This window comes from Lipotes vexillifer, unplaced genomic scaffold (assembly GCF_000442215.2).
Source record: "Lipotes vexillifer unplaced genomic scaffold, Lipotes_vexillifer_v1.1 scaffold2430, whole genome shotgun sequence".
In the NCBI taxonomy this organism is placed as follows: Eukaryota; Metazoa; Chordata; class Mammalia; order Artiodactyla; family Lipotidae; genus Lipotes; species Lipotes vexillifer.
Genome location: NW_006795960.1, coordinates 65930 through 90461, shown reverse-complemented (window position 1 = coordinate 90461; position 24532 = coordinate 65930). Strand labels below are relative to the sequence as shown.

Sequence of the window (24532 nt, the reverse complement as noted above, 5' to 3'; positions counted from 1 at the left end):
TTTGAAAATATTTTCTCCCATTCTGAGGGCTGTCGTTCGTCTTGTTTATGGTTTCCTTTGCTGTGCAAAAGCTTTTAAGTTTCATTAGGTCCCATTTGTTTAGTTTTGTTTTTATTTCCATTTCTCTAGGAGGTGAGTCAAAAAGGATCTTGCTGTGATTTACATCATAGAGTATTCTGCCTGTGTTTTCCTCTAAGAGTTTTATAGTATCTGGCCTTATATTTAGGTCTTTAATCCATTTTGAGTTTATTTTTGTGTATGGTGTTAGGGAGTGTTCTAATATCATTCTTTTGCATGTAGCTGTTGAGTTTTCCCAGCACCACTTATTGAAGAGGCTGTCTTTTCTCCATTGTACATTATTGCCACCTTTATCAAAGATAAGGTGACCATATGTGCATGGGTTTATCTCTGGGCTTTCTGTCCTGTTCCACTGATACATATTTTTCTTTTTGTGTCAGTACCATGCTGTCTTGATTACTGTAGCTTTTTAGTATAGTCTGAAGTCCGGGAGCCTGATTCCTTCAGCTCCATTTTTCTTTCTCAAGACTGCTTTGGCTCTTTGGGGTCTTTTGTGTTTCAATACAAATTGTGAGATTTTTTGTTCTAGTTCTGTGAAAAATGCCATTGGTAGTTTGATAGGGATTGCATTGAATCTGTAGATTGCTTTGGGTAGTATAGTCATTTGACAATGTTGATTCTTCCAATCCAAGAACATGGTATATCTCTCCATCTGTTTGTGTAATCTTTAATTTCTTTCATCATTGCCTTATAGTTTTCAGCATACAGGTCTTTTATCTCATTAGGTAGGTTTATTCCTAGGTATTTCATTCTTTTTATTGTAGTGGTAAATGGGATTGTTTCCTTAATTTCTCTTTCAGATTTTTTGTCATTAGTGTATAGGAATGCAAGAGATTTCTGTGCTTTAATTTTTTATCCTACTACTGTACCAAATTCATTGATTAGCTCTAGTAGTTTTCTGGTAGCATCTTTAGGATTCTCTATGTATAGTATCATGTCATCTGCAAACAGTGGCAGTTTTACTTCTTTTCCGATTTGGATTCCTTTTATTTCTTTTTCTTCTCTGATTGCTGTGGCTAAAACTTCCAAAACTTGGTTGAATAGTAGTGGTGAGAGTGGGCAACCTTTTCTTCTTCCTGATCTTAGTGGAAATGGTTTCAGTTTTTCACCATTGAGGATGATGTTGGCTGTGGGTTTGTCATATATGGCCTTTATTATGTTGAGGTAAGTTCTGTCTGTGCCTACTTTCTGGAGGGTTTTTATCATAAATGGGTGTTGAATTTTGTCAAAAGCTTTCTATGCGTCTACTGAGATGATCATATGGTTTATATCCTTCAGTTTGTTAATATGGTGTATCACATTGATTGATTTGCGTATATTGAAGAATCCTGGCATTCCTTTTATTTTTGTTTTTATCTCCATTACTCTAGGAGATGGGTCAAGAAGGATCTTGCTGTGATTTATGTCATAGAGTGTTCTGCCTATGTTTTCCTCTAAGAGTTTGATAGTTTCTGGCCTTACATTTAGGTCTTTAATCCATTTTGAGCTTATTTTTGTGTATGGTGTTAGGGAGTGATCTAATCTCATACTTTTACATGTACCTGTCCAGTTTTCCCAGCACCACTTATTGAAGGGGCTGTCCTTTCTCCACTGTATATTCCTGCCACCTTTATCAAAGATAAGGTGACCATATGTGCATGGGTTTATCTCTGGGCTTTCTATCCTATTCCATTGATCTATCTTTCTGTTTTTGTGCCAGTACCATACTGTCTTGATTACTGTAGCTTTGTAGTATAGTCTGAAGTCAGGCAGCCTGATTCCTCCAGCTCCATTTTTTGTTCTCAAGATTGCTTTGGCTATTCGGGGTCTTTTGTGTTTCCATACAAATTGTGAAATTTTTTGTTCTAGTTCTGTGAAAAATGCCAGTGGTAGTTTGATAGGGATTGCATTGAATCTATAGATTGCTTTGGGAAGTAGAGTCATTTTCACAATGTTGATTCTTCCAATCCAAGAACATGGTATATCTCTCCATCTGTTTGTATCATCTTTAATTTCTTTCATCAGTGTCTTATAATTTTCTGCATACAGGTCTTTTGTCTCCTTAGGTAGGTTTATTCCTAGATATTTTATTCTTTTTGTTGCAATGGTAAATGGGAGTGTTTTCTTGATTTCACTTTCAGATTTTTCATCGTTAGTATATAGGAATGCCAGAGATTTCTGTGCATTAATTTTGTATCCTGCTACTTTACCAAATTCATTGATTAGCTCTAGTAGTTTTCTGGTAGCATCTTTAGGATTCTCTATGTATAGTATCATGTCATCTGCAAACAGTGACAGCTTTACTTCTTCTTTTCCGATTTGGATTCCTTTTATTTCTTTTTCTTCTCTGATTGCTGTGGCTAAAACTTCCAAAACTTGGTTGAATAGTAGTGGTGAGAGTGGGCAACCTTTTCTTCTTCCTGATCTTAGTGGAAATGGTTTCAGTTTTTCACCATTGAGGATGATGTTGGCTGTGGGTTTGTCATATATGGCCTTTATTATGTTGAGGTAAGTTCTGTCTGTGCCTACTTTCTGGAGGGTTTTTATCATAAATGGGTGTTGAATTTTGTCAAAAGCTTTCTCTGCATCTATTGAGATGATCATATGGTTTTTCTCCTTCAGTTTGTTAATATGGTTTATCACAGGGATTGATTTGTGTATGTTGAAGAATCCTTGCATTCCTGGGGTAAACCCCACTTGATCATGGTGTATAATCCTTTTAATGTGCTGTTGGATTCTGTTGGCTAGTATTTTGTTGAGGATTTTTCCATCTATGTTCATCAGTGATACTGGCCTGTAGTTTTCTTTCTTTGTGACATCTTTGTCTGGTTTTGGTATGAGGGTGATGGTGGTCTCGTAGAATGAGTTTGGGAGTGTACCTCCCTCTGGTATATTTTGGAAGAGTTTGATAAGGATAGGTGTTAGCTCTTCTCTAAATGTTTGATAGAATGTTCCTGTGAAGCCATCTGGTCCTGGGCTTTTGTTTGTTGGGAGATTTTTTTTTTTTTTTTCCGGTACACAGGCCTCTCACTGATGTGGCCTCTACCATTGCAGAGCACAGGCTCCGGATGTGCAGGCTCAGCAGCCATGGCTCACGGGCCCAGCCACTCCACGGCATGTGGGATCTTCCCGGACCGGGGCACGAACCCATGTCCCCTGCATCAGCAGGCGGACTCTGAACCACTGCGCCATCAGGGAAGCCCTGTTGGAAGATTTTTTTTATCAGAGTTTCGATTTTAGTGCTTATGATTGGTCTGTTTATGTTTTCTATTTCTTCCTGGTTCAGTGTCAGAGGGTTTTGCTTTTCTTAGAATTTGTCCATTTCTTCCAGGTTGTCGATCTTATTGGCATATAGTTGCTTGTAGTAATCTCTCATGGTCCTTTGTATTTCTGCAGTGTCAGTTGTTATTTCTCCTTTTTCATTTCTAAGTATATTGATTTGAGTCTTCTCCCTCCCTTTTTTTCTTTATGAGTCTGGCTAATGGTTTATCTATTTTGTTTATCTTCTCTAAGAACCAGCTTTTAATTTTATTGATCTTTGCTATCGTTTCCTTCATTTCTTTTTCATTTATTTCTGATCTGATCTTTATGATTTCTTTCCTTCTGCTAACTGTGGGGTTTTTTGGTTCTTCTTTCTCTAATTGCTTTAGGTGTAAGGTTAGGTTGTTTATTTGAGATTTTTCTTGTTTCTTGAGGTAGGATTGTATTGCATAAACTTCCCTCTTAGAACTGCTTTTGCTACATCCCATAGGTTTTGGGTCATCGTATTTTCATTGTCATTTGTTTCTAAGTATTTTTTGATTTCCTCTTTGATTTCTTCAGTGATCTCTTCATTTTTAAGTAGTGTATTGTTTAGCCTCCATGTGTTTGTATTTTTTACAGATCTTTTCCTGTAATTGATATCTAGTCTCATAGCATTGTGGTTGGAAAAGATACTTGTTACAATTTCCATTTTCTTATATTTACCAAGGCTTGATTTTTGACCCAGGATATGATTTATCCTGGAGAATGTGCCATGAGCACTTGAGAAGAAAGTGTATTCTGTTATTTTTGGATGGAATGTCCTATAAATATCAATTAAGTCCATCTTGTTTAATGTATCATTTAAAGCTTGTGTTTCCTTATTTATTTTCATTTTGGATGATCTTTCCATTGGTGAAAGTGGGGTGTTAAAGTCCCCTATTATGATTGTGTTAATGTCAATTTCCCCTTTTATGGCTGGTAGCACTTCCCTTATGTATTGAGGTGCCCCTATGTTGGGTGCATAAATATTTACAGTTGTTATATCTTCTTGGATTGATTCCTTGATCATTATGAAGTGTCCTTCTTTGTCTCTTGTAATAGTCTTTATTTTAAAGTCTATTTTGTCTGATATGAGAGTTGCTACTCCAGCTTTCTTTTGATTTCCATTTGCATGGAATATCTTTTTCCATCCCCTCACTTTCAGTCTGTATGTGTCCCTAGGTCTGAAGTGGGTCTCTTGTAGACACCATATATATGGGTCTTGTTTTTGTATCCATTCAGCCAGTCTATGTCTTTTGGTTGGAACAGTTAATCCATTTACATTTATGGTAGTTATTGATATGTATGTTCCTATTACCATTTTCTTAATTGTTTTGGGTTTGTTATTGTAAGTCTTTTCCTTCTCTTGTGTTTCCTGCCTAGAGAAGTTCCTTTAGCATTTGTTGTAAAGCTGGTTTGGTGGTACTGAATTCTCTTTAGATTTTGCTTCTCTGTAAAGGTTTTAATTTCTCCGTTGAATCTGAATGAGATCCTTGCTGGGTATTTTTCCCTTTCATCACTTTAAGTATGTCCTGCCACTCCCTTCTGGCTTGCAGAGTTTCTTCTGAAAGATCAGCTGTTAACCTTCTGGGGATTCCCTTGTATGTTATTTGTTGCTTTTGCCTTGCTGCTTTTAATACTTTTTCTTTGTATTTAATTTCTGATAGTTTGATTAATATGTGTCTTGGGCACACGTGTCTTGGCGTGTTTCTCCTTGGATTTATCCTGTATGGGACTCTCTGCGCTTCCTGGACTTCATTCACTATTTCCTTTCCCATATTAGGGAAATTTTCAACTATACAATTATAATCTCCTCAGATATTTTCTCAGTCCCTTTTTTTTTTCCTCTTCTTCTACTGGGACCCCTGTAATTCGAATGTTGATGCGTTTAATGTTGTCCCAGAGGTCTCTGAGACTGTCCTCAATTCTTTTCATTCTTTTTTCTTTATTCTGCTCTGCGGTAGTTATTTCCACTATTTTATCTTCCAGGTCACTTATCTGTTCTTCTGCCTCAGTTATTCTGCTATTGATTCCTTCTAGAGAATTTTAAATTTCATTTATTGTGTTGTTCATCATTGTTTATTTGCTCTTTAGTTCTTCTAGTTTCTTGTTAAACGTTTCTTATATTTTCTCCATTCTATTTCCAAGATTTTACATCATCTTTACTGTCATTACTCTGAATTATTTTTCAGGTAGGCTGCCTATTTCCTCTTCATTTGTTTGGTTTGGTGGGTTTTTACCTTGCTCCTTCATCTGCTGCATATTTCTCTGTCTTCTCATTTTGTTTAACTTACTATGTTTGGGGTCTCCTTTTCATAGGCTTAAGGTTCGTAGTTCCTGTTGTTTTTGGTGTCTGCCCCCAGTGGGTGAGGTTGGTTCAGTGGGTTGTGTAGGCTTCCTGGTGGAGGGGTCTGGTGCCTGTGTTCTAGTGGGTCGGACTGGATCTTGTCTTTCTGGTGGGCAGGACCGCTTCTGGTGGTGTGTTTTGGGGTGTCTGTGACCTTATGATTTTAAGGCAGCCTCTCTGCTAATGGGTGGGGTTGTGTTCCTGTCTTACTAGTTTTTTGGCATAAGATGTCCACCACTGTAGCTTGCTGGTTGTTGAGTGGAGCTGGATCTTAGCGTTGAGATGGAGATCTCTGGAAGAGCTTTTGCTGTTTGATATTACTTGGGGCTGGGAGGTCTCTGGCTCTCCCACCTCAGAGGCTCAGGCCTGACACCCGGCCGGAGCACCAAGACTCTGTCAACCACACAGCTCAGAAGAAAAGGGAGAAAAAGAAAGAAAGAAAAGTAAATAAATAAATAAATTTATTAAAAAATATAAAATATTATTAATAATAAAAAATTAAGAAATAAAGTAAATAAATAGAAAAGAAAGGAAGAAAGAAGAGAGCAACCAAACCAAAAAACAAATCCACCAATGATAAGAAGTGCTAAAAACTATACAAAAAAAAAGGGGGGGGGACAGATAGAACCCTAGGACAAATGGCAGAAGCAAAGCTATACAGACAAAATCACATGAAGAAGCATACACATACACACTCACAAAAAGAGAAAAAGGAAAAATAAAAAACATATATTAAAAAAAGCAATCAAATCAATAAACCTATCAATAATAATAAGCTCTAAATACTAAACTAAGATAAACATAAAACAAGAAAGAAATTAGTTGCAGAAAGCACACCCCAAGTCTACAGTTGTTCCCAAAGTCCACCGTCTCAATTTTGGGATAATTTGTTGTTTATTCAGGTATTCCACAGATGCAGGGTACATCAAGTTGATTGTGGAGATTTAATCCACTGCTCCTGAGGCTGCTGGGAGAAATTTCGCTTTCTCTTTGTTGGCACAGCTCCTGGGGTTCAGCTTTGGATTTGGCCCTGCCTCAGTGTGTAGGTCGCCTGAGGGCGTCTGTTCCCCACCCAGACAGGAGGGGGTTAAAGGTGCCCCTGATTAGGGGGCTCTGGCTCACTCAGGCCAGGGGGAGGGAGGGGAATGCAGGGCGAGTCTGCTGCGGCAGAGGCTGTCGTGACATGGCAACAGCCTGAGGCGTGCCGTGTGTTCTCCCAGGGAAGTTGTCCCTGGATCAGAGGACCCTGGCAGTAGCGGGCTGCACAGGCTCCCGGGAGGGAAGCTGTGGATAGTGACCTGTGCTTGCACACAGGCATCTTGGTGGCTGCAGTAGCAGCCTTAGCGTTTCATGCCCATCTCTGGTGTCCATTCTGATAGTCACGGCTTGTGCCCGTCTCTGGAGCTCGTTTTGGTGGTGCTCTGAATCCCCTCTCTTCGCGCACCCCGAAACAATGGTCTCTTGCCTCTTAGGCAGGTCCAGGCTTTTTCCTGGACTCCCTCCTGGCTAGCTGTGGCGCGCTAGCCCCCTTCAGGCTGTGTTCACGCAGCCAACCCCAGTCCTCTCCCTGGGATCTGACCGAAGCTGGAGCCTTACTTCCCAGCCCCCACCCGCCCCAGCGGGTGAGCAGACAAGCCTCTCGGGCTGGTGAGCGCCGGTCGGCCCCGATCCTCTGTGCGGGAATCTCTCCGCTTTGCCCTCCGCGCCCCTGCGGCTGCGCTCTCCTCCGCGGCTCCGAAGCTTCCTCCCCACCCTCCCCGCCCCCATCTCCGCCCGTGAAGGGGCTTCCTAGTGTGTGGAAACTTTTCCTCCTTCACAGCTCCCTCCCACTGGTGCAGGTCCCGTCCCTATTCTTTTTTCTCTGTTTTTTCTTTTGCCCTACCCACGTATGTGGGGAGTGTCTTGCCTTTTAGGAAGTCTGAGGTCTTCTGCCAGAGTTCAGTAGGTGTTCTGTAGGAGTTTTTCCACGTGTAGATGTATTTTCGATGTATTTGTGGGGAGGAAGGTGATCTCCACATCTTACTCCTCTGCCATCTTGAGGATCTTCAATGAACACTCTTTATACCACTAGATTTAAGAATAAAATATTATAGATAAGATACACTTGAAGCTTCCTGGTTCTCTCTCCTTAATACCATTCATTTCCTTTTCTCCCTCCTCAGAGGTAACCATTATTTTGGATTTATAATTCCATTCTATGGTTTTATATTTAGTATATATATACTCACAAAAATTTGCAGTATCATTTTGTGTATTTTTAGATTAAGAGACTAAACTGTTATATCTAATAAGAAATTCTAAAATTCAGCAGCTTAAATTATATAGAAGTTTATTTCTTTTATATAATAGCCCTGGCTGGAGAGTGCATCTGTCCTATGTAGTCATTCAGGGACCTGTTATCTTCCTAACTAGCTCTCTCTAGTTGTTGCTAATCCAGCAGGAGGTGGGGAGAGAACAAGAGTATAAGCTAGGATTTTTTTTTTTTTTTTTGCGGTACACGGGCCTCTCACTGTTGCGGCCTCTACCCTTGCGGAGCACAGGCTCCGGACGCGCAGGCTCAGTGGCCATGGCTCACGGGCCCAGCTGCTCTGCGGCATGTGGGATCTTCCCGGACCAGGGCACGAACCTGTGTCCACTTCATCGGCAGGCGGACTCTCAACCACTGCGCCACCAGGGAAGCCCTAAGCTAGGATTTTTAAGGTCTAATTTGCAGTCATCACTTTTGCTAACATTCTATTGGCAAGAGTTTAGTCACATGGCCACACCCAGCTGCAAGGAAGCCTGGTTAATTTAGTACCCAGCTGAGAGGCCTCAGCTCAGATGCAGCTCTTGTTACTGTGGAAGGAAGGGGATTTTAGTGGACAACTAGAAGTCTTTGAAACTTCTTTTAAAACTTTATAAAAATGGCATGAAACAGTAATGTATACTCCTCTCTAACTTTATTTTTTCACAAAATGTTATGATTTTTGAGGTTTATTAGACAGATAGATGTATTCTAGTTTATTCTTTTAAATTGTTTGTGGTATTGCATTTAATAAAAAACACTGTTTATCCATTCTCCGATTTGACATTTAGATTGTTTACAGTTTTCAGAATTACAATCAAGGTGGTAATGGATATTCTTGTATGTGTCCTTGTTTACATGCACAAGATGTTCTTTAGAGAAGTGCTTCCCTACCCTTTTCACACTTTGCCCACATAGAAAATGATATTTGTATGGCACACTGGTACTGTTGGGTGAGGCTTCTTGAGGTACTGCCTATCTTCTCTGAAGATTGAGAGTTAAGAGCTCTGCCTTGGTAAATAGTTGGGAAACTCTACTTTAGGTTTTGCTTGGTGGGATAGGCCCATTTTCAGTATAAGTAGTTATAAATGCTGCATTCTTTATCAGAATGGTTGTAGTAATTTACACTCTCATCAGCAATGTTTGGTGAGAATTTAGAGAAACAGTATTCAGTATTGTCAGATGTAAAAATTTTTGCCACTTAGTTGGGTATGAAGAGGTTTAACTTGTGTTTTGATTTGCATTTTTTTGGATTACAAATGAGGCTGAACATTGTTTAGTAAAGTTATTGGCTATTCTAGTTTTCTACTGAATTGCCTGTAAAATTGTGTTCTTTGTCCTTTTCTAAATAATTTGATCTCTTTTATATGGTTCTGATACCAATCATTTATTAATTTTATCTGATATAGATATTTTCTCTCACACTGTGGCTTGTTTTTTCACAAATGATATCCTTATTTAAAAAAAGCAACTTTATTAAGGTATGATTTACATAAAATAAACTGTATTGATTTAAAGTATGCAGTTCATCTCAAATGTTTTTTCATACCCTCTTGCATTTCATCCCTCTTTTCACCCTGGCCGCACACAGCCACTGATTTGTTTTCTGTCACTATAGATTAGTTTGGGTTTTCTAATGGAAATGGATTTCTAATGTGTTTCTCTAATCTTTTGAGATTCATTTGTGTTGTGTATATTAGTATTTCGTTACTCTTTATTGCTGAATAGTACTCCATTGTATGGATGCATATTTTGTTTATGCATTCTGTCTTATTGGTAGGTCTCTTTGCCAGTACTACAGAGTGTTTTTTTTTTTTTTGAAAGAGAGGAAGCAAGCTCTCTTGTGTCTCTCTTTTTTAAAAAAAAATAAATTTATTTATTTTATTTTTGGTCGCATTGGGTCTTCGTTGCTGCACCTGGGCTTTCTCTGGTTGCGGTGAGTGGGGGCTACCCTACTGTTGGTTGCAGTGCGCGGGCTTCTCATTGCAGTGGCTTCTCTTGTTGCGAAGCACAGGCTCTAGGTGCACAGGCTTCAGTAGTTGTGGTTCGTGGGTTCTAGAGTGCAGGCTCAGTAGTTGTGGCGCACTGGCTTAGTTGCTCTGCGGTGTGTGGGATCTTCCCGGACCAGGGCTCGAACCCATGTCCCCTGCATTGGCAGGAGGATTCTTAACCACTGCACCACCAGGGAAGCCTAGTACTACACAGTTTTGATTACTGTAGCTTTATAGTAAGACTTACAGTCAGGTATTATAAGTCTCCAACTTTGTTCTTTTTAAAATACTCCTTGGGTATTCTAGGTTGTTTCCTTGCCATATATAGAAATGAGAATAGCTACCTCAGGGTCGTTGAGAGGGTTAAATGAGGCAATCCTTACAAGTGCTTACTACCATGCTTGGCATTCAGTAAGGGCTCAGTATATGTCATTGTTATCTTAAAAACATTTTATTAAGTATTTACTATGTGCTAGGCACTAGGTCAGGTGTATTCACACCTGTCTATGTCTATGTTTATGTATAGATACACACATATACTTTATCTCCTTCCAGTTTCTTTTGCTTTCTTCACTTGTAAACAGGGAGGGAGTGGTCTGTGCAAATGTAGGACTTGAGACCAAGTATGTCTTTATACAAAGGGTTGAAAATGACCATCTCCTTGTGTTTTGTGGTGGCCTGAGAGAAACAGGGAAGATGGCAAGAATAGTTCTGGTACCATATATTCCTGGCATGTTTGAGATCCTGAAGGATGGAAAGGCTACACAGTTAATAATAATCTTATTTTATGATTCTCTTTTTATTACTTGTCATTGCATCAGCTGAACTAATTCCAATATAACATTCTCATACTTGAGTTAATACTGAAACCTGAAATGTGTGACTGATTAAGGCAGGGAAAAGGAATGAATTCCTATGTTTCCTGAAATGCTGAATTTTTTATTCATAGCTTTAGCATTTCCAGGTCATGTGGCTGCCTTTAAGGGTGATTTGGAAATGCTTAAGAAATTAATAGAAGATGGAGTAATCAATATTAATGAACGTGATAATAATGGATCAACTCTTATGCATAAAGGTAAGTTATGATTCCTGCTTCATCTTCAGTTCTGACACAATTGCTGTTGAGTTATTTAGCTTTTATTTTTCATTTATTTATTAAAAAAATGTATTTATTATTTATTTTTGGCTGTGTTGGGTCTTTGCTGCTGCGCACTGGCTTTCTCTAGTTGGGGCGAGCAGGGGCTACTCTTTGTTTTGGTGCGCGGGCTTCTCATTGCAGTGGCTTCTCTTGTTGTGGAGCATGGGCTCTAAGCACACGGGCTTCAGTAGTTGTGGCACATGGTAGTTGCTCCGACACAATTGCTGTTGAGTTATTTAGCTTTTATTTTTCATTTATTTATTAAAAAAATGTATTTATTATTTATTTTTGGCTGTGTTGGGTCTTTGCTGCTGCGCACTGGCTTTCTCTAGTTGGGGCGAGCAGGGGCTACTCTTTGTTTTGGTGCGCGGGCTTCTCATTGCAGTGGCTTCTCTTGTTGTGGAGCATGGGCTCTAAGCACACGGGCTTCAGTAGTTGTGGCACATGGGCTTAGTTGCTCCATGGCATGTGGGATCTTCCTGGACCAGGGCTCGGACCCGTGTCCCCTGCATTGGCAGGCGGATTCTTAACCACTGCACCACCAGGGAAGTCCCCCCTCAGGTTTCTTGACTAAGGTTACACAGCTAGTAAGAGCAAAGCTGAGGTTTCATTCATTTTTTTCCATTCATTTATTCATCAACTCTATAGACATTTATTGAGTGTCTTTATACACCAGCCACTTGCTAAGTTCTGTCCTGTCCTCCAATCTGTTGTTTAGTGGACCTAAACTCAGATCTTTTTAGACTGAGTTTCCCCCCAACAGTTTCCCTGCATTTTGAGATGGACCTAGAAGGAGGGTAGAAATTAGATGATCATATGATTGAGTGATGGGTAGTAGGTGAGAAGACACATAAGCAGAGTTGTGGAGGTGAAAATTAATATTGAGTGCATGTGTTTTAAGGAAAGGTGGTGAACAGTTTAGGTAATCAGTGAGGGGCCCTGAACATTTTGAGTTATGAGGGTCAGAGGAATAAGCTATTTATACAAGATGGCAAAAGATTTTCAAAGTCTTTCACATTCACACAGATTGCACTTACATTTGGCCTGGTACAAGATTGGTCAGGAGCTATGAATACAGTAGATGAGCACTGGATAAGGATTAGAAAAAACCTAGATTATAGTTTCAAATCCATTACTTACTGGCTGTATGATGTTAAATAGTCTCTTTGAGCTTCAGCGTCTATATCTGTATGTAAAGCTCTCTGCATAGGGGCTGAGTACAGCAGATACTTGATTAAATATTTGTCTAATGAATGAATAAATGAAATAGAGAAAATAACATCTGGCCAACCTACTTCTGTTGGTTATTGTAAGGATTAGTATTTACAAAAATACTCTGCAGTGGTACTGTCCAAAATTTTAGCAAATTGTTCTAATAACTAACTTTTTTGTGTGTACATTTTGTTTTGTTTTTACAGCTGCTGGGCAAGGCCACATAGAGTGTTTGCAGTGGCTAATTAAAATGGGAGCAGACAGTAATATTACCAACAAAGCAAGGGAGAAACCCAGGGATGTGGCTAAGAGGTATCCCTATCTGCTTTGCTTCTTTCTTTTGTTTTTAAAGTTTTGCATTTACTGTCCTAAACTCATAAATCTCTGAAGATTTCTGGATTATAGGACTCAGTCAAATGCTGATGGAGTGATAATTTTCAAGCTGAATTGACATTTGACAACATATCAGCTCTTCTCTCTAAAGCAGTGATTCTCAGCTGGGAGGTAGTAGTCCCCCTTCTCGGGGGGTGTGCATTTGGAAATGTAGGGAGGGGGTTGTCACAGTGATGGAGACCATCACTAATGTTTCATGAGGTCAGGTCCAGGAATGCCAGACATTCTACAGTGCTCAGAACAGTAGTGTACAACAAAGAATTGTCCCACCCAAATGCTGGTACCTGTTGAGAAATGCTGTGTGATAAAAAGGAGTAATCAAAAGGAGTCACACGGATTTTGAAACAAATTTCAATATTTATATTTGAATTAAATGTAACACCTATTATTGAACACCTCCAGCTCATTCAGTTCAGGCCCTCACGGAATATTTAGTTCATCCATTTGTTCATTTGATTGTTTTTCATTCAACTTCCTGTATACTTACCATGCTCCAAGTGCTATGGTTAGCATTAAGTTTACCAAGATGAAAAAAAATAGTCCTTGCCCTCAAGAAACTTACAGTCTTGTGGAGAGACAAATGTGCAAACATAACTTTTATTGATTATAATCAGTATGTCGTATTACATGTCATGTATAAGGTGTAGTAAGAGCACAGAAGAAAAAGTGCCCAAGTATTCCTATTCTAAAGTTGTGGGGGAGAAATGTTAATACAGATGATGGTAAGAGTTATGAAGGCAACTGCGGGAGACAGAATTTATATAGAAGTCTGGGAAAACTTTTTTTTGGAGAAAGCAACATTTATGCTGACACTTGAAGGAGGAAGAGTTTTAAGATAACACCTTGTGTGTCTGAGGAACGCATGTGGTTCAGAACTGCTTGAATCTAAAGTAGGAGTGTGAGCTAAAAGTTGCACATGAGGCTTGACGGGATGCAAGGGCCTAATTATTCATTAAATTGCCCTGCAATTTTTGTTTGTGAGTTCATGTTCCTTAAAATTTTGTCTGTGGGATCTCTTTGAAGCCATGGAATATGGTTTTGTTTTACCACATAGTAGCATCATTATCAACTCAGGCCCACTATTTTTTATTTTTTAAAATAGCTTTATCAAGGTATAATCGGCATATAGTAAAGTACACATATTTGTACAGCACAAACTGATGAATTCTGATATATGTATGTACCTGTGAAATCATCACCACAATCAAGATAGTGAACATATCCATCACCCCCTAAAATCTTGTGCACCTTTGTAATCTCTCCCTCCTACTGCTTTCCACTGCCCCATCCCCAAACAGCCACTAATTTGCTTTCTGTCACTGTAGATTAGTTTGCATTTGCTAGAATTTTATATAAATGGAATCATACAGTATGTACTCTTATATATTTGGCTTTTTCCACTCAGCATAATTATTTTGAAAATCATTCATGTGTATTAGTGGTTCATGTCTTATTGCTGAGTAGTATTCCATTGACTGTGGAATTCCATAGTATTCCATAGTTTGCTTATCCCCTAATCTGTTGAAGGATATCTTGTTTGTATCTACTTTTTGGTGATTATGAATAAAGCTGCTATAAACATTCAGATACAGATTTTTGTGTGAACATAAGTTTTCAGTTCACTTGAGTAATACGTAGGAGTAGGATTGCTGAGTCAGATGCTAAGAGGGTGTGTTTATCTTTATAAGAAACTGCCACAGTGCCTTCCAAAGTGACCACACCAATTTGCATTCCATCAGCAGTGGATGAGTGTTTCTGTTGCTTCTTATCTTGCCAGCATTTGATATTGTCAGATTTTTTGATTTTCGTAATTCCAGTAGGTGTGTAGTGGCGTCTCATTGTGTTTTTTGTTTTTTCCTAATGGAAAATGATTTGGGTCATCTTTTCATATACATATTTGCCATTTGTATGTTTTCCTTTGGTGAAGTGACTGTTCAGATCTTTTATCCACTTTTAAAACTTGGGTGGTTTTCTTATTGTTGAGTTTTAAGAACTCTTTCTATATTCTGGATACTAGTTCTTTCTCACATTTTTGTTTTGTGAAGATTTTCTCCCAGTTGTGGTTTGTTTTTTCATTCTCTTAACAATGAAGAGCAAAATTTTTTTATCAATCTGCTCTTTTATGGGTTATGCTTTTGGTATCATATCTAAGAAATCTTTGATTTACACCAGGTCACAAAGATTTTCTTTTATGTTTTCTTTTAGACATTGTTATAGATACAGTTTTAGGTTTTACATTAAGTTATGTGATCCATTTTGAGTTAATTTTTGTATGTGGTATAAGGTATGTATCCAAGTTCTTTTTTTTGCATATGGATATCTAATTGTTCTAGCACCATTTGTTGAAAAAGCTGTCCTTTTTCTTCTATTGCCTTTGTGTCTTTGTCCAAGTCAGGTGTCCATGTATGCGTGGGCTTATGTCCGTAGTCTGTATTTTATCCATTGATCTATTTGTCTCTCTTTATATCAGTATCACATGGGTGATTTAATACTGTATCTGAATATATTCATAATTTCTGACCCACATTTCTTTGTCATTCATGCACCAAAGTGCTAGTGTGAGTGTAGTGTTATAGAAATAACCTTGAATCTGGCATAAAGCAAGTACTCAGTAAATGATAGCTGTGAAGTGACAATCTAGTAATAGAGATAATGAATTCTATTAACCGTACAACTTCCTATGTTTATTACTATATTGTTAATGATTTGCAGTACCTGGTGAAAGGTAAAGATATATGTGTGCATGTGCACATGGTTATGGAAGTGTGTGAACAAAATAAAATTTGAGGTTTTTATGTTTAGCGAGTAATTCTCCATGTCCTAAGAGAAAGCACTGAACATTTTTTTTTTTAATTAATTAATTAATTTATTTTTGCTTAGGTTGGGTTTTTGCTGCTGCGCGCGGGCTTTCTCTAGTTGCGGTATGCGGGCTTCTCATTGCGGTGGCTTATTTTGCTGCAGAGCACGGCCTCTATGCGCACGGGCTTCAGCGGTTGTGGCACACGGGCTCAGTGGTTATGGCTTGCGGGCTCTAGAGCGCAGGCTCAGTTGCTGTGGTGCATGGACTTAGTTGCTCTGCGGCATGTGGGATCTTCCCAGATCAGGGCTCAAATCCGTGTCCCCTGCATTGGCAGGCGGACTCCCAACCACTGCACCACCAGGGATGTCCCAGCATTGAACATTTTAATTAGCAAAACTGTGGGAAAAATATGCAGATTACATACAATCACAACAACAACTTGAAAACCAAGGGTATATTATTAGAAGCTTCATAGAGATGTGGGAAAGATCAAAGAAAATAAGAAATGTGGATATGAAAGTCATTATTTTTCCATTAAATTTCAAAGCCATGCTGAGTGCTTTGAGGGTTGAGGAAGGATGAAGATTAAGGGGGCTAGAGCTGTAGTTTTCCCTAAAACTGGAACCAGAACTAATTCTATGATCTAAATTAGGCCATCAGGAAAAGGTAGTAAATACAGGTAAATCAAGTAGGGTGGTTCCGGGCTTTCTACTCAGTTGAGCAGCTCCGTCTGGGGACACACCAAATATTCTTTGGATATTGGGTCACTTCTTTCAGTTGGATTTTTGCCACTAAGAACTGGAATCTGGGAATTCCCAGGCAGTCCAGTAGTTAGGACTCCTCACTTTCACTGCTGAGGGCCCCAGTTCAATTCCTGGTCGGGCAGCTAAGATCCCACAAGCCCTGCGGCATGGCCAAAAAAAAAAATTCTGGAATCAGTCTTTAATATGACCGCTTGTCCTTAGTTTCCACTAACTGTTTGAATTCCCCACATTGCTGGATATGCATCAAATTGTCACTGACCTTCAGATACAGTTTTCGTTCTTCACTGGTGCGTGAGTTGGTGGGATAATATAGAGTGTAATTCCCTGAATTAAATGCAAACTGCTATTTCAATTAGAAAAAGATTGTGGATCTTATAATTACTAATTCTTTTCTACAGGTTTGCCCATTTAGCAGCAGTAAAGCTATTGGAAGGACTACAGAAATATGATACAGATGATGAGAGTGAAATTGATGAAAATGATATTAAGTTTTTCATAAGACATGGTGTTGAGGGAAGCACTGATGCCAAGGATGATACAGGTCTCAGTGAGTCGGATAAAACAGATGCCAGAGGTAAGTGTGCCAACTCTTCCATGATTTTTCCTTTAAAAAATACCACAGATTTGGGAATTATTTTAAAGACAACTACCATCTACAAGGTAAAATACTTTGATATTTTTGGGGGAACCAGAACTAGTACAAATTTTTGTACTAGGGGTTGTTGAACATATAAAGAATGATCTTTGTCCCTCAAAGAGGAAAGGGGTATTTTCCTGCCATATAACCCTGATTTCACTTCTCATGATATTTGTCAGAGAGCCATGGTTCATATGAATGGATGAGAAGAACTGTTTCAATGGCACTCTTTCATAGAAGAAAGGTGAGAAGGATCTTTTTGAACGGAGGCTAACCAAAGGCAGCTGTAGTAAAGTGAGCAGAGCTTGGCACTGGATTCAGACATCAGAGCTTCACCTCTTTCTAGCTGTGTTACTTTCTGAACCTTGGTTTCCTCATCTGTAAAAATGAGAATATTAACGTAATGTCATCCCACAGACTACACTAGAGAATGGGAAGTGCCTAGAGGCTTAGTAAATGTCAATTCCCTTCCTCGTGATCTCTGGAAAGTATATTCAGTTATTCTGACAGGAAAAACTAGTACCAAAACTGTATTGTCTGAGAAAAACTTCTAATTCATGTCTAAATTAAAAAAAAATTTTTTTTTAAGAGCTCCCAGAACATCGTCAGGCAGAACCTCACTCTTCAGGTGATAGTAGAAGCCTCTTTCCTGGTGAATGCAACCTAAAAGATGCTGATATTAGGGGCTCCCAACAAGCAGCCCACCTGGATCACCCCACAGTGAGGCTCAGAGTCAATGATCCCTTCAGAATTTCCTGACAGCTTTATTTTAAATAGCTTCACTGAGATATAATTCACATACCATTCAATTTACCCATTTAAGGTGTACAATTTTTAATGGTTTTTAGTATATTCAGATTTGTGCAACCATTATTACAATGAAATTTGTAACATTTCCATCACCCCCCAAAAGAAACCTCATACCCATTAGTAGTCAATCCCCCTAACCTCTACCTCCTCCCTTCCCCTCAAACCACCCCCCAATTAGGCAACTGCTAATCTACTGTCTGTCTCTATAGGTTTGCCTATTTGGGGCATTTCATATGAATGGGATGATACCATATATGGTCTTTTGTGACTGGCTTCTTTCACTTAGTACAATGTCTTCAAGGTTTATGCACATTGTAATGTGGATCATTACTTCATACTTTATTCCTTTTTATTGCCAAATAATATTTTTGTATGGATATACCACATTTTATTTTATTTTTAATTTATTTATTTTTTCCTAAATTTATTTGGCTGCACTGGGTCTTAGTTGTGGCATGCAGGATCTTTGTAGTGGCATGCAAGCTCTTAGTTGCAGCATGTGGGATCTAGTTCCCTGACCAGAGATCACACCCGGCCCCTCTGCATTGGGAATGTGGAGTCTGAGCCACTGGACCACCAGGGAAGTCCCTATACCACATTTTATATATCTGTTCATCAGTTGTCGGACATTTGTTTCCACATTTTGGCTATTAAGAATAATGCTGCTAGGACTTCCCTGGTGGTCCAGTGGGTAAGACTCCACGCTCCCAGTGCAGGGGGCCCGGGTTCGATCCCTGGTTGGGGAACTAGATCCCACATGCCGCAACTAAGAAGTCCGCATGTTGCAACTAAAGATCCCACATGCCGCAATGAAGATCCCACGTGCCACAGCTAAGACCTGGCACAGCCTAAATAAATAAATAAATAAATATTAAAAAAAATAATGCTGCTATGAACATTTGTATGCATGCTTTTTTGAAAGTGGAAATGTATTTTCATTTCTCTTGGATATACACCTAGCAGTTGGAATTGCTGCATCATCTGGTAAAAATATGTCTAACATTTTGAGGAACTTTCAAGCTGTTATGCAAAATAGCTGCACCATTTTATATTTCCACCAACAATGCCTGAGGGTTCCAGTTTCTCCCCTTCCTTGCCAATACTCGTTATTGTTTGTCTTGTTAATAACTAAAACTGTTTTAGTGAGTGTGTAGTGGTATCTCAGTGTAGATTTGATTGGTGTTTCCCTAATGAATAATGATGTTGAGTATCTTTTCATGTGCCCATTGATCATTTGTATATCTTTTGGAGAAATGTCTATTCAAATCCTTTGCCTATTTTTCAACTGAGTTGTTTATCTTTTTACTGTTGAGTTGTAAGAGTACTTGCAGATATAAGTCCCTTATATCTGCAAGTATAAGTATTTGCAGATATTTTCTCCTATTCTGTGGGTTGTCTTTTAACTTTTTTTTTTAACATCTTTATTGGAGTATAATTGCTTTACAATGGTGTGTTAGTTTCTGCTTTATAACAAAGTGAATCAGTTATTCATATAAACATCTTTATTGGGGTATAATTGCTTTACAATGGTGTGTTAGTTTCTGCTTTATAACAGAGTGAGTCAGTTATACATATATATATGTTCCCATATCTCTTCCCTCTTTGTCTCCCTCCCTCCCACCCTCCCTATCCCACCCCTCCAGACAGCCACAAAGAACCGAGCCGGTTTCCCTGTGCCATGCGGCTGCTTCCCACTGGCTATCTACCTTACGTTTGTTAGTATATATATGTCCATGTCTCTCTCTCGCCCTAACACACCTCACCCTTCCCCCTCCCCTCAAGTCCATTCTCTAGTAGGTCTGTGTCTTTATTCTTGTCTTACCCCTAGGTTCTTCATGACCTTGTTTTTTTTTCTTCTTAGATTCCATATATATGTGTTAGCATACAGTATTTGTTTTTCTCTTTCTGAATTACATCACTCTGTAAGACAGACTCTAGGTCCATCCACCTCACTACAAATATCTCAATTTCGTTTCTTTTTATGGCTGAGTAATATTCCATCGTATATATGTGCCACATCTTCTTTATCCATTCATCTGATGATGGACACTTAGGTTGCTTCCATGTCCTGGTATTGTAAATAGAGCCGCAATGAACATTTTAGTACATGACTCTTTTTTTTTTCGGTACGCGGGCCTCTTACTGCTGTGGCCTCTCCTGTTGCGGAGCACAGGCTCCGGACGCGCAGGCTCAGCGGCCATGGCTCACAGGCCCAGCCGCTCCGTGGCACGTGGGATCCTCCCAGACCGGGGCACGAACCTGTGTCCCCTGCATCGGCAGGCAGAATCTCAACCACTGCACTACCAGGGAAGCCCACATGACTCTTTTTGAATTATGGTTTTCTCAGGGTATATGCCCAGTAGTGGGATTGCTGGGTCATATGGTAGTTCTATTTTTAGATTTTTAAGGAACCTCCATACTGTTCTCCATAGTGGTTGTATCAATTTACATTCCCACCAGCAGTGCAAGAGGGTTCCCTTTTCTCCACACCCTCTCCAGCATTTATTGTTTCTAGATTTTTTGATGATGGCCATTCTGACTGGTGTGAGATGATATCTCATTGTAGTTTTGATTTGCATTTCTCTAATGATTAATGATGTTGAGCATTCTTTCATGTGTTTGTTGGCAGTCTGTATATCTTCTTTGGAGAAATGTCTATTTAGGTCTTCTGCCCATTTTTGGATTGGGTTGTTTGTTTTTTTGTTATTGAGCTGCATGAGCTGCTTGTAAATTTTGGAGATTAATCCTTTGTCAGTTGCTTCATTTGCAAATGTTTTCTCCCATTCTGAGGGTTGTCTTTTCGTCTTGTTTATGGTTTTCTTTGCTGTGCAAAAGCTTTTAAGTTTAATTAGGTCTCATTTGTTTAGTTTTGTTTTTATTTCCTTTTCTCTAGGAGGTGGGTCAAAAAGGATCTTGCTGTGATTTATGTCATAGAGTGTTCTGCCTATGTTTTCCTCTAAGAGTTTGATAGTTTCTGGCCTTACATTTAGGTCTTTAATCCATTTTGAGTTTATTTTTGTGTATGGTGTTAGGGAGTGTTCTAATTTCATACTTTTACATGTACCTGTCCAGTTTTCCCAGCACCACTTATTGAGGAGGCTGTCTTTTATCCTAACTTTCTTAATGATGTCCTTGCCAGTGCAAGTTTTTAATTTTGATGCAATCCATTTTATCTATTTTAAAATTTTGTTTGTGCTTATATTTCTTTTTTGTTAATTGTACTAAGGATTAGCAAGGACTTATTAGAACTGCAGAAGATGAACAGTTGATTTGTAGAATTTCAGTGTCTTCTGAAATTAGTTGAGTAGGAGATTTTTGTGAAGGGATCATTGTCAGTGAATCACAAAAATTTTAAAAGATGTTTTAGGAAAGACCAAGAACGAGGCTAGAACAGTTTCCTTCTGTGGTGTGTTTGACACAAATGCACTCTTACACCCTTGCCATATAGTGAGGCTCTGGCTGGTGCCCAGCTGGGGTGCTTGCAGCTAGTGAAGGTACTATATATGAAGTCATGTGCTATTTGACATGACTATTTAATTTTATTCCAGGGCAAAATCCAAAGGACTGGCCAGTCTCTTCTTGGAATACTAGGTTTTGCCAGAGTGCCTACAGGGAACTGATTGGATTTCTTGTCATCACAGACTTCTTGGAACTGAGCCTCAATTCAGAGCATTATTTAGTGAATTAGGTTTAGGGTCATGGCATCGTAGAACCCCATTTGAGGTTTGACTCCTGGCTCAACATTCCTGTCACATGTCATCCAGCATCCAATCACCTTCAGTGACAAGGCCCCCACTATCACCCATGTGGCCCATTTCTACCTTTTGACAGGGGTAAATGTATAAGGCACTTATCGTAGTGTCCTTCCCATCACAGGCACTCCACAAATACATGATAGCTCTTAACTGTTGTTTTTTTTTTAACATCTTTATTGGAGTATGATTGCTTTACAGTGGTGTGTTAGTTTCTGCTTTATAACAAAGTGAATCAGTTATATATATACATATGTTCCCATATCTCTTCCCTCTTGCCTCTCCCTCCCTCCCACCCTCTTAACTGTTTTTGTTGAAAAGTTTCGCCTTTCTTAAGATCTTTCTTCCTGGAACTAATCCCTATTAATCCTAGCTCTTACCTCCGATGATCCCATAGAACAGCTCTTTCAAAACATAGTCTTCAAATGTTAAAGAATTAAATAAACCATCACAATTCTTTCCATTTTATGTAACATTAAAAAAAAAGATCCCCTCTACTTGTTTGCTATTAGTTATGGTGGATCCCAAACCTGTCTGCCTGTCAGAATTGTCTGAGGAGCTTTTACTAACTACTGATGCCTGAATTTGTAGAACTGCTATGGGGCTCAAACATATACATTTTTAAAAAGTACCCCAGTTGATTCTGATGTATGTAGTTTGGAACCTGCAGCTCTAACCTATTGAGAGATAAATCAGAGTGGTGAGTGTCAGGGAGAAGAGGCTGTGATTTGCTAACCTGGTTGTAAAGCAGAGTTTCTCAGCTTCTGTGTTATTGACATTTTGGGCCAGATACTTTTTTGTTGAGGGGGGCCCACCTGTGCATTTTAAGATATTTAGCATCCCGAGCCTCTACATGCCAATAGTCTGTTTCCCTCCATCCCCCGAGGTTTAACAAGTAAAAGGTCTCCAGATACTGCCAAGTGTTCCTTGGAGGAGAAAATCACCCCAGGTTGAGAACTTGTACCACAAAGGATAGAAAAAATCATGGTTTTGATAGCTGGAGAATAGCTCAAGGTAGCTCTTAACACACTTCCTTCTCAATATCCTCTTGCCTAGATATTACAAGTAACTAATCATAAAATTTGGGGGCTGGATTAGTTCTGATTTATCATAAATAAATCAAGCATATTTCAGTTTTTCTAATTTTCTGACGTAAATAGATTGTGCATGGTCCTGTAATATACAACTAGTCCTAAAACACTGCTAGCCAGCCTCCCTCCCCTCCCCTCCCCTTCCCTGGCATTAATAGTCATAACAATGATATATCCTCCAACAGCAGGAACAGAATCCTCCATTTAGATATTTCACTGCTTGTTCACCCTAATACTCTGCTACTGATATGTGTCCTTCTATGTAGACACCACCCTCCCTCCATCTCCTTCCCTGAACCATACAGACACTGATCATGCAGACACTGGCTTTAGAGGAAGAGTATGCTCCAGGACCAGCATCCTGTGAGCTCATGAGCTGTTATCTGTCTAAACTAGGTTCCTGTTCAACTCTGTCTTGCAGTGAGAGCTTATAAGAAAATTGTAGAATTGAGACACCTCCTGGAAATTGCAGAGAGCAACTATAAACACTTGGGAGGCATAACAGAAGAAGATCTAAAGCAGAAGAAGGAACAGCTTGAGTCTGAAAAGTAATGTCCTCAAAACTTTGATGGTTTGTTTTTACTTACCTTTCTAAACGCCACGTGAGGGTTTGTTGATTAACAACTTATTTTTTCATCCCCACCAAAGGGTGTGAGTTTCCAACCTGTTTTCCTCCTAAGCCCCCAGATGGAGAAGGTGTTAAGATTTTTAAAAAATTGTGGTAAGGGACTTTCCTGGTGGCACAGTGGTTAAGAATCCACCTGCTAGTGCAGGGGACATGGGTTCGAGCCCCGGGATGGGAAGATCCCACATGCCACGGAGCAACTAAGCCCGTGCACCCCAACTGCTGAAGCCCGCGTGCCTAGAGCCTGTGCTCTGCAACAAGAGAAGCCACTGCAGTGAGAAGCCTGTGCACCGCAACAGAGTAGCCTCCACTCGTCGCAACTAGGGAAAGCCTGCACGCAGCAACAAAGGCCCAACACAGGTCTTAGTTGTGGTGCAAAAAAATTGTGCACCAATTAAAATTTTTTTTTTAATTTTTTAAAAATTAAAAAAAATTGTGGTAAAATGTACATAAGCATAAAATATATCTTAACCACTTTTAAGGCAGAATTCAGTAGTGTTAAGTACATTCCACATTTTTGTACAACCGTCCTCCATAACTTTTTGTCTCACAAAACTAAAACTAAGAAGAGAGTTCATTTTTTTTTTTTTTTTTTTTTTTTTTTTTTTTTTTTTTTTCCCGGCCCTGCCTTTTACTAGCTGTGCAGTCTGGACAAGCTGGGTAAACACTCAGCTGTACAATGAAAGGGACAGGTCCACGGTCCCCATGGGGCAGTGGAGAGAGCCCTGCTGGGGGAGTCAGGCAGGCCTAGGGCCTACCCAGGTTGGCTGTGACCATCAAAGAGACACTCCCGTTGCGGAGCACAGGCTCCGGACGCGCAGGCTCAGCGGCCATGGCCCACGGGCCCAGCTGCACCGCGGCACGTGGGATCCTCCCGGACCAGGGCACAAACCCGGGTCCCCTGCATTGGCAGGAGGACTCCCAACCACTGCGCTACCAGGGAAGCCCCTTTGTTTTTTTGAGACCACAGCTACTTTGAGCTTTTCAACCAACACAGTCTCTAGCCATACCTATCGAATTGGACTGCTTGCTCACAAGTCACCAACCTAGTCGTATGTTCACGGACAGTGGCACCCCTCAGAACGCTTGCATATTCCCTCACCTTTCACTTCCTGCACCTGAAATTGGCTCTCGGTACATATGGTACCTCTCTAGTTAATTAATGGCTGCTGGGATAGAGGATGCCAAGTGCTTATTTCCTCCCACTGCCTCTTTGCTTGTCTCTCTGCTTTCCACAGTGGACAGGGAACACAGGGAGACAGGAGGGGAGACTTGTAGTTTAATCAAAACATGGGTCTGTAAAGAGCAGTGCACACGGATTCTCTGCTTCCCCTGCCCTTTCCTTTGGT

General features: G+C 39.7%; 1 protein-coding gene across 1 annotated transcript in view; it reads left to right on the top strand.

Annotated features, from left to right (window-relative positions):
* The window catches only part of ANKRD42 (ankyrin repeat domain 42), a 55481-nt gene that overhangs the window by 20998 nt on the left and 9951 nt on the right, over positions 1-24532 (top strand). Inside the window, exons 8-11 of the mRNA XM_007468055.1 lie at positions 10911-11036; positions 12518-12623; positions 16667-16842; positions 22980-23106. Coding sequence (XP_007468117.1) covers positions 10911-11036; positions 12518-12623; positions 16667-16842; positions 22980-23106 — 535 coding nt within the window. The remainder of the gene's footprint in view (positions 1-10910; positions 11037-12517; positions 12624-16666; positions 16843-22979; positions 23107-24532) is intronic.